Genomic DNA, 14,564 nt, shown 5'->3' on the forward strand with positions numbered 1-14,564 from the left:
CTTCCAGGAAGGTTGGATGCGAAGCTACAACCGAGATTTATCGTCCCTGGGAGAAACATGCTAGCGGCTGCTTGGGCTAATTCAAGATCGAAAAGTATGAGCCAATATTTACTCGGTACCGAGCAGCACGACAAAGAACCCTTGCAATGTGATGACAAACGTAGGAGGATTCAATTCCGCGCGAGACTATCCGCCGGGGGCAGAGTGCGTGTGGGCGCCGGTAGAACGGAGGAGGTAACACGACTTGAATGAACAAGCCGTGAGAGGATAGGACATCGAAGACAGGATCTGGTGAAGGCTGATTGACGAGCTGGTGAGCCTGAGATGAGATGAGATACCACCTGATTTCAATGTGGCAACTTAGCCGGGCATGGCACTTCCGACACCGCTGGGTGCTTCATCTACTCGGACATCCGCTCCATTGCTCGTTCTCACCGGCTACTGCAGGTTTGTTCAGTTGTATCACGGCGGGAGAGGGGGAGCGAGTCGTGCCACTCATGCCTCCTACATAACCTCCTCCCGACGTAGCCGGAGTCTAGAAGTATGGCCACCATCACGTCCCCACGTCCCGACCCAGTCCAGCGGATCACCTCACCATCATTGCCCAGCGTGAGCGGGACACCCTCGTCGTCTGTCCGCCCCTCGTTAGATCTTCCAAGGACAAACAACCCTGCCTCTCCGGCCTTGCAGCAAAGTGCGAGTCCCGGGGCAGCAACAGCACAAATGCGGAACCGAGCGGCATTAAGAGACTACTACAACCTCAAATCCAAGGCCGCTCCCGCAGCAGGAAGCCCCGACCAGCGCGATGGAAGTCGTACAGCGAGCGTCACGTCGGTGGGATCCGACTCCACAATCACTTCCTCGATCGCTGTGCCAGAGTCAACCGCTTCGTCCTTGACCGCACAGTTAGACGATCCGAGCTTCAATGCGGATGCCTTTGTTGCCGAACTCCTGAAGAGCGCCAGCCTGCGCGACATTCTGAAGACGGAGAGTGCCTTGGTGAGCGAGATCAGGACGCTCGATGGCGAGCGAAAAGCTTTGGTCTACAATAATTACAGCAAGCTGATCAAGGCGGTGGGTACGATTGCAGAGATGCAGAAGGGGATGCACAAGAATGAAAGACAAGGAACACCGGTGGCGGCGTTTGGGAAGCAGAGGGACCAACAATCCGCAGGACTTGACGGCGTAAAGGAAGTTGGGCATAAGCTGGACGGGTTGTTGAAGGTCATGAAAGGGCTGAGGCCGCGAGAGACGGAGGCGACCAGACGAATCGCGCAGTCCAGAGAGCACAGGAGACAGAAGGGGTCTGTGAGATGGGCCTTGGGCGCGCCACACCGACTACAAAGCTTGATTGACGACAACCGGAGGTATGAAGCCGAGCAATTACACACGTCCGTCCTCGACCTGCTACGCAAATGGGACGGCGTCGAGGGCGTCGACGAGCTGCAACAAAAATGTGCAGAGGTCATGAATCGGGGAAGCGAACACCCGGACGGAGAACACCGAAGTGACACGGGCTGAATGGTCGAGTTGGCACCGATACATCTACTCTGATTTCTCGGACCTGCCCTCCCACCGAGCCTTAACTATTGGGTCATCATGCTAAGCAGGCTCGAACAATCGCATTCGATACATCGGGGAGCTTAAACCGTACTTCAAGACCCATCTCCCTTTAGATGTATCAATGATTCCGGCACTCTTTGCTGGCAAGGACTTACGTCGAAGTCAAAGAATATCGAGCATCCAGGAGTCTGCCAAAGATAAGTCCTCGATGTCACATAATGTGCAACACCAGCCTTGGGAAGGACGACATGTGGTGGAGGTCCCTATTGTCCGTCAGCTCTCCCAACGAGGTCACAAGAGTGGGAGAAGTTTTGGCGCACAGAGCCTTATCTGCACAGTTTATCATCCTGGACGACGTAAAGACGGACAGGACAAGAGGGAGTATTGGAGTAAGACAGCGTCTACGGAGTACTGCGCAGGGTCACCTACATATCAGCAGACCCTCAGGCAGTTACTCGTGGGCGGCGCAAGCACTGGCATGGCCCCTTACGCCAACCCGCCGTCACAACTCCATATCCTACCCTATCCTCGTAGGTGGAAGAACAGTTCCCTTCTTCACGTGTATCGCTGTGTATTTGAGAATGTCTCGAGAACCTATGGGTGCCTCCAGGCAGGGGTATCATTACGTCAACACTGGGTTTGAGCCACCAAGATCAGTAGCGGGAAACAAAAGAAAAGAATGGCACATAATATCCAGCCCGGACCACGCTCAAATCCAAGGGGCTGAAAATAGCACGGTCCCTCTCACCAGCCTCGCAATCTTTCCCGATAAACGCTTCAGAATCCCTAGTAAGGACTATTCACAATCTCATCCCTCAAATGGCTCTGCCTTCCACCTCGTCTAGGCGTCATCCCCACCCCAGACACCCTGGCCGGCGCACCCATGATACTTTCCCTTGTTGGCTTCTTGAAACTCTTCCGGCTCACCATGTCCACTTCGTTGGGCAGAGCCAGAATGACATTTTTATCACTGCCAAATTCGAAGTTATCAGCCTTGACCTCCGCCGCATATCGCTTGATCTGGTAGGGATCCTTTTGGCCTTGGAGCACTTTCTTGAGCGACCAGGTGACGAGGAAAGGCCCCGTGGACGTGATGATGCTAGTTTCTTGGATGTCGGGGCCGGTGTTAAAGTGAGCACGGGTGAAGGAAATTCCCTGCCCGGTTTCATGCTGGAATTGCGCAGCGTGGTTCGGACTTAGGGCGAGGCGACGTGGCTGAGGTTTCGAGTCCTTGGCGAAGGCCTTCTCGAACCCTAGTTTGCCTTCGTTCTTGCCTTCTTTTTGAAGATTGTCGATCAATATGAGGTAGGTCTTGCAGGTGCCGAGGATCCAGCGACCATCTGCGCTGACGTCTAAGCCAACGATGGATTCACCAAGGGCTGGGATCTGAGTCTTTGCGTTTATGCCGAGACGGTCGTAGAGACGAACGTCGCCTTTGTTGGAGGCCAAGGCAATGTAGCCTTTCTCCGTCGTGGCGGCCGCAGAGAAGTCATTCTTTGATAGGTATTGCTTCAACTGTGCTTCCACCAGCTTGTTGCCCGATACACGGGGGTCGATGCGGAAGAGCGCATTCGCGCTGTGCCCAATGAACGGTTGAGCCGAAGTCTGTTGAGCGAACTTTGTTTCTGGTGCAAAGTTGGTCACAGGAATGTCGTCGTGAACTTTCCATTCGTCGACGATCTTGCCGTATTCCAGATCCATGCGATATAAGGAATTGGGATTGTTGGGGTCTTGAAGCACCATATTTTGGTCTTCTGAATGCAGCATGACCTTGCTGGGCGAAAACAAACGTCCCTTCGGTGTCTCGACTTTGGATATGTTTGTGGTGAATTCGAGGTGTTTGTTGGGTAGGTGCTTGAAGACGCCGATCTTGGAACCTCGGATGACGAAGGACCGATCGTGTTTAGTGCCCACCGCCAGTTGTGAATTGACATTGCCATCCTTGTTGTCCAACTCAACGTCATCCTCTGATTCGTCTTCGTCGTAGTGCTCACTCTGGGGACGACCTTCCGAGTCGGACTCTTCCTCGTCCTCCTCATCCTCCTCGGCCTGTTCTGCTTCTTTCGCATCGTCCATCGTCAAGTCATTGAAGGCTTCGAGCACGTATTCTCTTTCCTGATCTTTCACCTTGGACCATTTCATCTCATTCAGTTGCTCCCACAGCGCTTGCATGACGCCCTCTTGGAACTGCTCCAGGGTAGCTTGGTCTTTGAAGCGCAGCAACCAAGAATAAGCGGAGCCATCATCGGTGTAGTGGTTAAAGATTGCCGACAGGTAATCGAAGTTGAAGACCGGATTGATATCAGGGACGATAGCCTGGCCCAACCACTCCTTGCCACCACTGCTCGTTATCTGTAGCCAGTACCTCCACTTTCCGAGGTCGGTCACCACAGCCACAACAGATGAATCTTGGAGAATGAAAGTGCCTGAAGGGAAGTCGAAAAGATGGAGCTCTCCAGCCTGGGTGGTCAGGACTTCACCAGAAGCTGGTGCAGATTTGGCTGGCGGCGCTTCCGTCGGCCTTGTTTCTTTAGGCTTGGAGATGTTCGACTTCTTGGGTGTTCTGACATCTTTGGCCATTCTTTCGGTTGTTTCTTTCTGAGTAGGCTTCTGGTCAATTGGCGCGGATACTGAGCTCGCGGCGGGGATTGCGTCGTCCGAGTCAAAGTAAAATTCGTGGAGTTCTGATTCTGTAGCCTTCTGAGCAGATCGCCTGTACTTCCGTTCAAACTGGCAATCGATAGCGGCTAGAAGGAATGTCTGTATCTTTTCTTCCTGTACCGACGCGTCGCAGACGAACTCATAGAGGTCTCCAACGTCACCGCTTAAGTCGCGCCAAGCCAGCACAGTTTCACCTCCAGATCGCTTTTCGGATCTGAAGTGAAGACTCTGATCAAGCAAGAAAGTCTTCTCGTCCTTATCGATCCCTTCGACACCTGCGTCCTCGTCGTCTTCGGCAAGCTCCTCTTCACCCTCCTCATAGGCACGCTGCACAACGAGCTGATACTGGAATTCCTGTCCTGTACGCCTTATGGTTGCGACAGCGTCTTTGTAGATGAGTTCGGAGTAACCCTTGGGTGATAGGGGTCGGACGAGATAGAGCTGGCCTTGGGGTATCTCTGTGATGACTTCTTTCGAGGTGTCTCCGAAGAGGTATTTGCTAACTAGGAAATGATATCGATGTCAGCTTCTTCTGTAGGTGACCGCATGTTTGGTGGATGCAGCACTTAGGCCCTACCGTTCTTGATCATAAACATTCTGGCGGGGTATGGCAGTCAGACTGCGACAAACCCAGAAGACTAAATGTGGTCCACAGAGAGATGGCGGATACAATAAGCCCAGGAAGTTCGTATGAACATGTGGGGTTTTCAAAGCGAGAATGGGCGTGATCAGAGTGACTCAGCAGTCTGTTGTTGTGTTGAACATGCTACATAAGGTAGGCGCAGAAACAAACAATTGGAGGTGAGGTGAAAGTGGAAGTTGTTCCCATGACGCAACAATGCCAGGCAACTGAGCCCCTCGAACCACTGCAGGCAAGCTTTCGGCAACAGGCAGCAAATGGGGCTTGCCTGACTCTGAGCCAGCCTGATGAGTGCTCACTGGTTGAAGAGGCAAGGCTGAAACACGCTCTGTGTAGCGCCCGTTATTGTTCCGCCTGCGGCTTCTCCCAACCATCGCAGCCTGTTCTCCATGCGCAACTGGAAATTCTCTCACATCCTCTGGTCAATCTCACCTAGAGTTGAGTTTGTCGTTCTGTGGAGGGCGCTCTCCTATGGCCTCAAAAGAGGAAGCCAGTTCCCTCCGACGAGAATCATCTCAGCGGCGGAATGGCCATACAACTTTGGCCGACAATCCCTACAATCCTAATTCAGCTGCGTACTTGGCTTACCCTGTGAAGCACGTCGTTTCGAGTCTCTATCGTCGCATGACCGAACCCCCTGAAGTTCCTGTTAACAAACTTCTCGACGCACCCTCCATGATTCCCACCTCGGCGTCAGGTCTCTACACGCCTCCCAGAAGGACAGCGTCCCCCTTCCAACCTCCTCCCCTCACGCCCCTTGAGTTGATACACTCGTTGTCTTCGAAGGCTGCAGAGTCGCTCCTTCTGACTCGCTCGCTGGCTGAAGAGATTCGACTCCTGATCCCGCCCAGACTCCAGCTTATCGATCATTGGAAATTGGCATATTCACTAGAGGCTCATGGCTCGTCCTTAGCCACTCTATACGAACATTGTGCCAGAGTGTCTACCTACACTCAGCGCTCGGGCTATGTGCTGGTAGTTAGAGATGGTTCAACCTCGTCGGCACATGGATCTGTCTTTGGCGCATACCTTTCGGATGCTCCGAAACCGTCCCTACACTACTTTGGCACAGGCGAATGCTTCCTTTGGCGGGCAAGCATATTGCCTGCCTTGAGACATCTTTCGGGCAATGCGAAGCGGGGCTCTGAACCTGCTCCAGAAGACTTACTGGAACTTGCTGGACTGCCTCCTCCGCCAAGTGCTGACACCACACATCTCCAGCGCTTTACCACAATTCGTGGAGACCGCCGCACCTCAGGCTCGGCTGCTGCATTGCAGCAACCTGGGAGCGCCCATCTGCAGCCTGTGCCTGACCGCTCCGGCGCTTCTACACCTGACCGCATACGATTCAAAGCATTTCCCTACAGTGGGCTCAATGACTTTTTACTCTATTGTGAGTCGAGCTATCTCTCCGTCGGTGGTGGCGATGGGCACTACGGACTTTGGCTGGATGACGAACTCAATAGTGGTGTGAGTGAATCGTGCCCTACATTCGGAAATGAGCCTTTGAGCGAAGAGGGCCGAAAGTTCGAAGTTCTAGGTGTTGAGATGTGGTACGTTGGTGCATAAGGAGGGATCATATCACCCAAGAGATCACACAATGCCTCTCCACGACCTCGCCAAATCTATATTCAATCCCGGAAACTTCGACGTGGGAGACCCGACGAGTCGTTCCCGTCTCCGCTTTCAGCGGTCCGGCCTGTTTTGGCTAAGACTCTGGCGTGGCTGCGAGTTTACTGAATCAGAATAAACATCATGGCAGCCGAAGCCTGAAATCGCCCACTCCTCGATGCCTGACCACTGAACCTACTTTGTGGACGAACCCGATGAAGTCATGTCTGGAATGATGGTGGGGCTTTTGCCTTGGACGGTCAAGGCACTGACGAAGACCAGTCACCGTCTTTTTCGCAGCCCTGGCGCTGCATCGGTCGATGATCGATGCTGACAAGGCTGCATTGACAGGCAACAAGCAGCCCTAGATCTCGAGCATGACTTGCATGATCTCCATCATGCCCTGTCGCCAAGAGCTATCAGTCTGCGTGGAGCATGCAGGCAGCAAGCGAGGCATTGCTATATCATTAACACTAATTGATTAAGCATTGCCCTCCTTCACGATTGATGCAGATGGATGTGTTCAAGACGTTTGTGAGCATGGACCAAAAAACTCACAGTGACCGACCTACGGCTGGTCTACAATGGAGGCTTTTCGACAGAGTCCTGAAGCTAGAGCCGCTTTCGCACCCCACGAGTCACCTATGTGGTCCCACACTCACATGGCAGACAGTCCTCTTAGAAAATGGCGAACGAACTATCATCACTAGAAAGACAGACAACCATCTGTACCTTATCTATGTGAAGCTCGCAGCTCAAGATGGAAATAGCAATTGTTGCCGAATGCTTGCTATGATGGTCTTGACTGCATCCCACATCAATGAAAATCGATCGTAGATCTGGGATGGTAGCTTTCTTAGAAGCTTGTGGCAGAAGGAGGGCCAAAGGTGAAACCGCTGAATCACATGGTACCGGCGCCAATTTCCTCCTGCAGACCAATGGTCGCAGACCTCACACCTGCTGGATAAGGAAATCCGAAACACGTCCATAAGGCGAGAGCTTGAATCAAGCCGCAGGCCTCAGGCGCGGACCCCAGTAGAACAAAGAGGGCGAGGTGCACTACGGGGTTGAAGCGAGCAGGCTAATATTGTGCCCGCGCTGGGTTACGATGAAGCTGTAGGAGCTACCTGCACCACCTGCATCACTACACAAAGCAGAGGCAAAGTCAACATTTTCAGCTTCGCGAAGACAGACCACTGGCGTGATGTGCAAAGCCACGTGGTGGTCGACGGACCAGATTGGCTTGTGTATGATCGGTCATGCATGCATCACATGATGCCTCGATAGTGTAGTCGCTGGACCTCAATCGGAAGGGGCACCTACCACAGTAGGCGTCCAGCAAAGGGACTAAAGGGCGACTACCAGTTTTCTCAGGCGATGTATAGATCACACGTCGGCAGCAGTATAACAGAAAGCTGCGGTGATCGTCGTCTCTACTGTGAAGTTAGGGGGAAGAATAGTATTCCCAAATCGGGTAGTGGTGCCAGCAGCGATTTGGCGGGGCTCTATGTTAGTCATGATCATTCAAGCCCTTTAAGAGGGGGGAAAATCGCGCCAGCCCGTTCTGGGCCTGGTGATCGCCCGGCGGCCAAGCACCCTGCAGTCTGCTCGGCGGTCGGTCAGCAAAGGTTATCCGAGTCGCACGGAGGCCGGACCAAACATTGCCCTGGCAATACACAGTACGGAGTACGGGACACCGTATTCCCTCAAGGAAGGATCCGACAGCACGAGCGAGTGACTCGCTCAAACCAGACTTGGGCATAAGTGTCCGTTATGATAATCCAGGAGCAGCTGATGCATAAGAATGCTAACCGCAACCCAAGGTGCTTCGGTGCAAGCCTAAGGGCCAACGATTGGCAACTTAAATGCCATCGCTGGGAGAACTGGACGTCGGTGTGAGCAGGAATTTCGAGCGCTGGCCACGCTTCATCCTTTGGCACCGCCGTTCCCAGGCAGATTGATTTCCGTGCATGGGGAGCAAAGATTGGCCGTCCAAAAGGGAGGAGACGGAGAGACGCCGCTAGCCAGCAATTCTACATTCACATCAGCCAAATCGGCGAGATTAGGATTTCTCAGCATAATAATATCATGCCCGCCTATTTTATCCTCAAGTGCTGACCCGGGAGTGAAGGAGTGAAAATACCTACCTACCTAGGCAGGTAGGACCCGCGGGATGGCAGGCACAAATACAGACAATGTCATGTCATTTGAACAATGATTCAATACCGGAAAAACTCTTCCTTCGGTGTTCCGGATCACGATACCCGGAAATTGTCGTGTGTCTTTTTGGGTGCGCAGTCATAAATGGCGATCGATTAGGAGGAAGTTCACAACTCAAAGTCGCTGCTCGTACTCGCACACGTGCAATTCCTCTATAGCATGCTCATGGACATCGATATGTCAGGCGTGCTAGGTAATTGTCTTTGTCCCGAGCGGCTAATAGCAACGGGCGATCTGGTGAAGTTGACCCATAACCAGGTTGGAGAAGCAGAGTGGCCTTCGACGAGGACACATAATCGCACAAAAATGGAAGTGGTGGGCTGGTCTATCGATGTCATGGGATCTCGCAGCCAAGATGGGTAGCCTCGCTCTTCGCTGTTTTGTCGCGCCTAACGTTACAGTACCGTGCTAGGATACAGGCTTGCGTGCGGATCAGGATGTTTTGTTTGCCGAATGCCGCGCCCGGTAATCATGCTCGCTGTCCTCTGTGCTGTTTTAAATCCGAACGCCGGAAACCCAGTGACAAAAGAAAGGTAAGGTGATGGAAGGAATTATGGGCCCGCGAGGTCATTCTATGGAACTGCCAGTTGTGCACCAAGCATAGAGCCCGACACATCTTGTACCTCGTACACCGCACCAGTTGCCGTCGAACGCTGGGCGCGAGCCACGAGTCCAGCATTGCCCAAAGCCGCTAACAAGCCATCGTAATCCATGCAGAGTCACCAAGTGTCAAGATGCGATCCGCACCAACATCATGTCATCACAGCTCCAAACCATCGACATCCCTGCCCTCGTTAGCTGCGGGTCCCACCCTTGGCCCATCTGCATCCCTGCTGATGCAGTCTGCTTTGTGTGCTGCGTACGAGTACGCGAGCAAGGCGATGCATGAAACTTTTTGCCCGCTCTGCTCCATCTCTCTGTGCGCGCTTCGCGGTATTTCCTGACTGAGTTGTGTCCAAGGTTACTGATCGAATCAGCCCTGCTACTGACCCACTGCGCTGGCCGACGTGATGTCTTCTTAGTAACCTAGCCTCCACGGAAACAGTGCTGCTCGCGATATAACAGTATAAGGCCTCGCTCTGCCACCCACCATCACCCCTCAGCCCACTCTTTGCGTGTTGCTGTTATAAGCTGACTGATTCTCCTGACTTTCACACCAAAGTCTCACAGCGGAGCCCTCATCTTGATATAATACACCTCGTACCTCGGTCTCTCCTTCCTGGGCCCCTTCTTCGGCTGCTGGGCCTTTGAAAACCTGTCTCTGCCAGGTCTTCTCCGCGAGTCTGAACCACATCACCCATGGGTGCTAACATGATGACTCCTCCTCTGGAACCTTCCTCGCCTGTGGACGGTGGTATTCGCAAGCGGGTGTGTAAAGCCTGTGATCGCTGCCGGTTAAAGAAGTCGAAGGTCAGTCAACCGCTATACTCATGTACATGCGTGAAGCTAATATGACCCAGTGTGACGGCGCAAGCCCTTGCAGTCGGTGCAAAGCAGACAACGCCATCTGTGTTTTCGGCGAGCGCAAAAAGTCGCATGACAAGGTCTATCCCAAAGGGTGAGTATCGCGGTCGCCGTTCCGCATGGACCGCTCCTAACCTTTGTGGCAGCTACGTGGAAATGCTCGAGAGCCAGCAAGCGCAGCTCGTATGCGGTCTGCAAGAACTCTACAGGCGGACACTGAACGGCCAGGGCTGGAGCGGGCCACCCTTACAAGACGGCGCGAACGGTGTTCCTCTGACTCACGACATTCTGGAGAGACTGGGAGCTCTGAAGCACGATGGACATGCCAGTGATGCCTTCGAAGAAGACTTCAATGTCTTGCAACAGAAACTGATCGCCGACGGTGCTGGCTTCATGCAGCGACAGCCCTCGCACGACTCGCATTCGGACAGCAGTGCGCCCTCACCTATCTATGAACCAGTCGCACAGCGGCCGAATTTCACCAATCCCTTCAACCTCAACCAGTATCCTCCGACTCCTCCTAATCAAAGTCCTTTCCCTCAGCACGCGCGCGTCATTCCCACGAAATCGCACTGCTATCCCCACGCTCAGTCGAATTTGAGCTGGAGTACCCCTGTTTCGGAGTTTGATGACAGCATGGATTTTATCAATCAGTTCGAGTCGCCCATGATGGAGTCGAACATGGACATGAGCTCATTTCCGCCAACAATGTTCCCGGAACATATTGTACCTGCTGCAATCAACCCCTGCCTAACGATGAAAGACTGGGCCGGGCAGGAAGATCTGCAACGGTACTTTAACTCAAACATGATCTCATAGCCAGCAGCGACACGCTTTTAGTACACGACGTTCACGACCATATCAAAGTAATGCATCCAAAAGCGGGCGAGTGGGTTATCGGGTCTTTTTCCGGAGCAGGGGACCAAGGGGAGTTGCGGACATTACATCCGGGAAGCAAGGCTGATTAGTGGCGTGAATGCCATCTCATCGATGCGTCCTCGCTCGCTTCTGCCCGTGGAGTGGATCGTTATCTCTTCAACGGCTATTTTGCGTCATGAGTCGGTGGGCCATTGTACGACGACAATTTTTCATGATACCATCCTTCGGCGGGGTTTGTACTTCCGGGCGTCGAATTTTTTGGCTTCGGGCGGTGGAATATGCAGTGGAGCATTTCTGAGGCGGCACTCGATGTCCACCGCTGGGCTGAATGGATCTCGGGGATAACGCAGGCTGGTATGCCGCGTGAGGTCCTTGCCATGGGCTACAGTATCATATTACAACTACTAATGCACGAGCGGGGAGCAGTCCCCCTCGTGGTGGCTACAGATACTGCCGCAACGAAGGCAGTACCTTCAATGGAGGCATGTGTCGGGCTGAGATTCCGTACCTAAACACTTCAATCAAAAGACTATGATACCTCACTGCATCCGATAGCCTTCAATGTGAACTTTGCCACGCACAAGTGACATTCTGGAGTCCACCAACAGAGTACAACCCACGTCATGTTCTCTGCTTTGCGCGAACCGCAGGTGCCAAAGCTTGTCGTCGATCACCATGTGGGTGACAAGAGGACAGCCGGGCAGGGCAAACTACAGGTTTGACCAGAGGAGGATCCCTTGCTCACCGACCATCGCCTAAGCAATGCGCTTGACGGCCTACGAGTACGAGGTGATGATCCTGATTCACACCCGATTCACGAAGCCTGCCAGGAAGCGGAGCATCTTTAGAGCTTCGATCAGGTTACAGTTGCGCAGAGGTACCTTCGTAGGCAGCTCGTCAAGCTTAACTCATGATGTCATCGGCCCGAAATTGCGATGCCGCTGCTGTTGACAAAAGTCTGCGTGTCCACGTCGCCGTCAGGAAAACTATTGCTGCGCCAATTAGTCGTGGCTCGATCGCGCCTGACTTCCAGTGTCGAAGCCCGCATGTCAGAAAAATGTCAGGACTTCGTCCACGGCAAGTACCTGCATAAGTGAGTGAACAGCTTGAGGTCTAACTCACTTTGACCCCAGCTGTTCCTACCCCGCAACTCCGTCCTGGCGATGAGACTTTCCACTTGGCTCAGGAATCTGCGTTTCACAAACAATAGCACTTCGTCAGCGAACCTCGACCTTCGTCCAGCATTTGGTAGCAGATCCTTCCGCACCTGAAACATTGGTGGCGTGCTGAATTCAGCCTATGATATACCTGAGCCGGGTAAAACAGACAGCAGCACTGAGTAGGCACTTCCATTGGGCAATATGTCACCATCTCCAAACTTCGATCATGACCTCAATTCCTCAAAACGATTCTGCAAGTTCCTTGTCATCACTTTTGTCGACCTTCGCCTCGCTATCGATCGAACTTTGCTCTAACCACTGCGCTTGACCTCTCTTGACTCTTCTCTTGCAGTCGCGATCATGGCGTCAGATTCCGGCTTTTCTTTCCTTCCCCAAGGCGCCATCATTCAGGAATTCAAGGTCGCTGGTCGTAACATCGTCCTAGGGTACCCCACCCCAGAACCATATGCTGACTCGCCCTTTTTCGGTGAGACTATTGGTCGCATCGCGAATAGAATCAAGAATGCGGAGTTCAGCCTCAATGGGAAGTCATACAAACTTGCGGCGAACGAGGGTCCTACTCATCTCCACGGAGGCGTGAAAGGCTGGGGCAAGAAGAAGTTCAACGGCCCTCAGCCTGTCAATCGCAACGGCAAAGAGGCCGTCCTTTTTACCTACGTCTCCCCAGACGGGGAAGAAGGATATCCCGGCACTGTAGAGCTGCGAGTGTGGTACACGGGATACACCGAGGATGAGGGCGGCGTCTCCAAGACTGTGCTCGAAACCGAGTATGAAGTCGAGTTGACCGGTGATGAAACCGAGGAGACCATAGTCAATGTCACCAATCACGGGTATGCTCCTTTGTCAAACACAGTCTTGGACCAACCGGGCTAACCCTGGGTGCACAGATACTGGAATCTCAGCGATGGGCCCACCATTGAAGGATCGGAAGTAACGCTATATACCTCGAAATATCTGGCAGTGGGCGACGCTCTCATCCCGACTGGAGCGATCGAAGACTTTCCCGGGATTGAAGCGAATAAGCCTTTTGTCCTCGGTCCTACCGAGCCTGATATCGACCACTGCTTCGTTGTCGACACAGACACATCGAACTTTACAATCGATACACGGCAAAGGCCGCTCAAGCCCTTGATCAGCGTATCTCACCCGAAGACCCAATTGCACCTCGAGGTCTTTAGCACGGAGCCTAGCTTTCAGTTCTATACCGGTAAGCACATCAAGGCCGCGGCAGCGGCCGACACTCCCGCAAGGGGGCCCCGGGCGGGATTCTGCGTTGAGGCGGCACGATTCATCGATGCTGTTAATGTGCCCGAATGGCGGAACCAAGTAGTGCTTAAGCGCGGCGATGTCTGGGGCTCAAAAACCGTTCACAACGCCTGGAAGGCATAACGTGCTGCCTCTCGCACCACTGGACGAGGCTAGCACACCCTTCCCCTCATAGAGTTCCAAGGATAGAACAACTTCGGTCACGTGGGCGATATGACGGGAAAGGGACAATGCCGGCCGCTCAAGAATCTGACCTGGGTGAGCACCTGCGAACGAGGCAGGATAAGCGACAGCATTTTACGTCCACATTGCTGCCTTTCCGAGTACATATTCAGCTCAGGTTATGACGCCAGGGTGGCTTCAAAGGGTGATGGTCTACGACAAGGCGGACAGTCTCCGCCACCGGTAGCATGTATGATTTGGTCACGCTGGGGTGAAGAAGAAATTCACTCGTCTGGGTGTGCTGCCGATATTCCAGAAGGTTGCCTGAAGGGTAGATTGCCCCGTGTACCTTAAGAAAAATGCCTCATAAAGAAAAGTGTCGGAGCGAAAATAGCCCCCATGCGACAAAATACGGTAGCCTTTACTTCGGGCTTCTGGTGAGAATCACGACAAATGTCAAGCTGGAGAAGATTACATACATGCACGCATGCAGTAAATCGGCCGTAAGAAAAAGCCGAGTGCGACGGGAAAAGATCCCTTCTCCGATCGATTAGGGCCCCTGCAGGACTGGCCCAAGGGTCCTCTGGTGTACAATTTGCTCGGGGCCTCGTGATCGCACCCTTGCGACCTGCGCAGGACCTGATAATGACCTGCTCTCGCTCATGCAGAGCCGAGTTGTCGCCGGCTTGCAGTAACCGAACGTTTAACTTAGCATTGTCCCTGCGACGAGCTCTCGTTGGTAACAGACGTTACGCCGGGAAGATGTTGATTACTTTGACAGAGACAAAGTGCAATACTAGTATTTCGTCGATTGTGCGGCCAGAATTAGCACGCAGGGCAAACTACTAATTCCAACCAGGCAACGCGCCAGAGACCGCGGGTCGGAACCCATTTCACCCGGAGCCGAACGAAGCTGT

At 53.2% G+C, this 14,564-nt stretch overlaps 5 protein-coding genes across 5 annotated transcripts; 4 read left to right on the forward strand and 1 right to left on the reverse strand.

Moving 5' to 3' along the window:
• Positions 1 to 543: 543 nt before the first annotated feature.
• On the forward strand, positions 544 to 1,521 carry A1O7_04234 (uncharacterized protein; the record flags this gene model as incomplete). The annotated part of the gene is made up of 1 exon (XM_007758247.1): positions 544 to 1,521. One exon carries the CDS (start codon positions 544 to 546, stop codon positions 1,519 to 1,521), a length of 978 nt encoding a protein of 325 aa, XP_007756437.1.
• Positions 1,522 to 2,349: 828 nt separating this feature from the next.
• On the reverse strand, positions 2,350 to 4,820 carry A1O7_04235 (uncharacterized protein; the record flags this gene model as incomplete). The annotated part of the gene is made up of 2 exons (XM_007758248.1): positions 2,350 to 4,727; positions 4,802 to 4,820. 2 exons carry the CDS (start codon positions 4,818 to 4,820, stop codon positions 2,350 to 2,352), a joined length of 2,397 nt encoding a protein of 798 aa, XP_007756438.1.
• A 515-nt stretch (positions 4,821 to 5,335) lies between these two features.
• Positions 5,336 to 6,433, forward strand: A1O7_04236 (uncharacterized protein; the record flags this gene model as incomplete). The annotated part of the gene is made up of 1 exon (XM_007758249.1): positions 5,336 to 6,433. One exon carries the CDS (start codon positions 5,336 to 5,338, stop codon positions 6,431 to 6,433), a length of 1,098 nt encoding a protein of 365 aa, XP_007756439.1.
• Positions 6,434 to 10,006: 3,573 nt separating this feature from the next.
• A1O7_04237 (uncharacterized protein) lies at positions 10,007 to 10,978 on the forward strand (the record flags this gene model as incomplete). The annotated part of the gene is made up of 3 exons (XM_007758250.1): positions 10,007 to 10,105; positions 10,156 to 10,253; positions 10,306 to 10,978. The coding sequence occupies 3 exons, from the start codon at positions 10,007 to 10,009 to the stop codon at positions 10,976 to 10,978; spliced, it is 870 nt and encodes a 289-aa protein (XP_007756440.1).
• Positions 10,979 to 12,558: 1,580 nt separating this feature from the next.
• A1O7_04238 (aldose 1-epimerase) lies at positions 12,559 to 13,608 on the forward strand (the record flags this gene model as incomplete). The annotated part of the gene is made up of 2 exons (XM_007758251.1): positions 12,559 to 13,049; positions 13,107 to 13,608. The coding sequence occupies 2 exons, from the start codon at positions 12,559 to 12,561 to the stop codon at positions 13,606 to 13,608; spliced, it is 993 nt and encodes a 330-aa protein (XP_007756441.1).
• Between the last annotated feature and the right edge of the window lie 956 nt (positions 13,609 to 14,564).

The sequence above is a fragment of the Cladophialophora yegresii genome, assembly GCF_000585515.1.
Source record: "Cladophialophora yegresii CBS 114405 chromosome Unknown aczIN-supercont1.3, whole genome shotgun sequence".
NCBI classification, from domain to species: domain Eukaryota; kingdom Fungi; phylum Ascomycota; class Eurotiomycetes; order Chaetothyriales; family Herpotrichiellaceae; genus Cladophialophora; species Cladophialophora yegresii.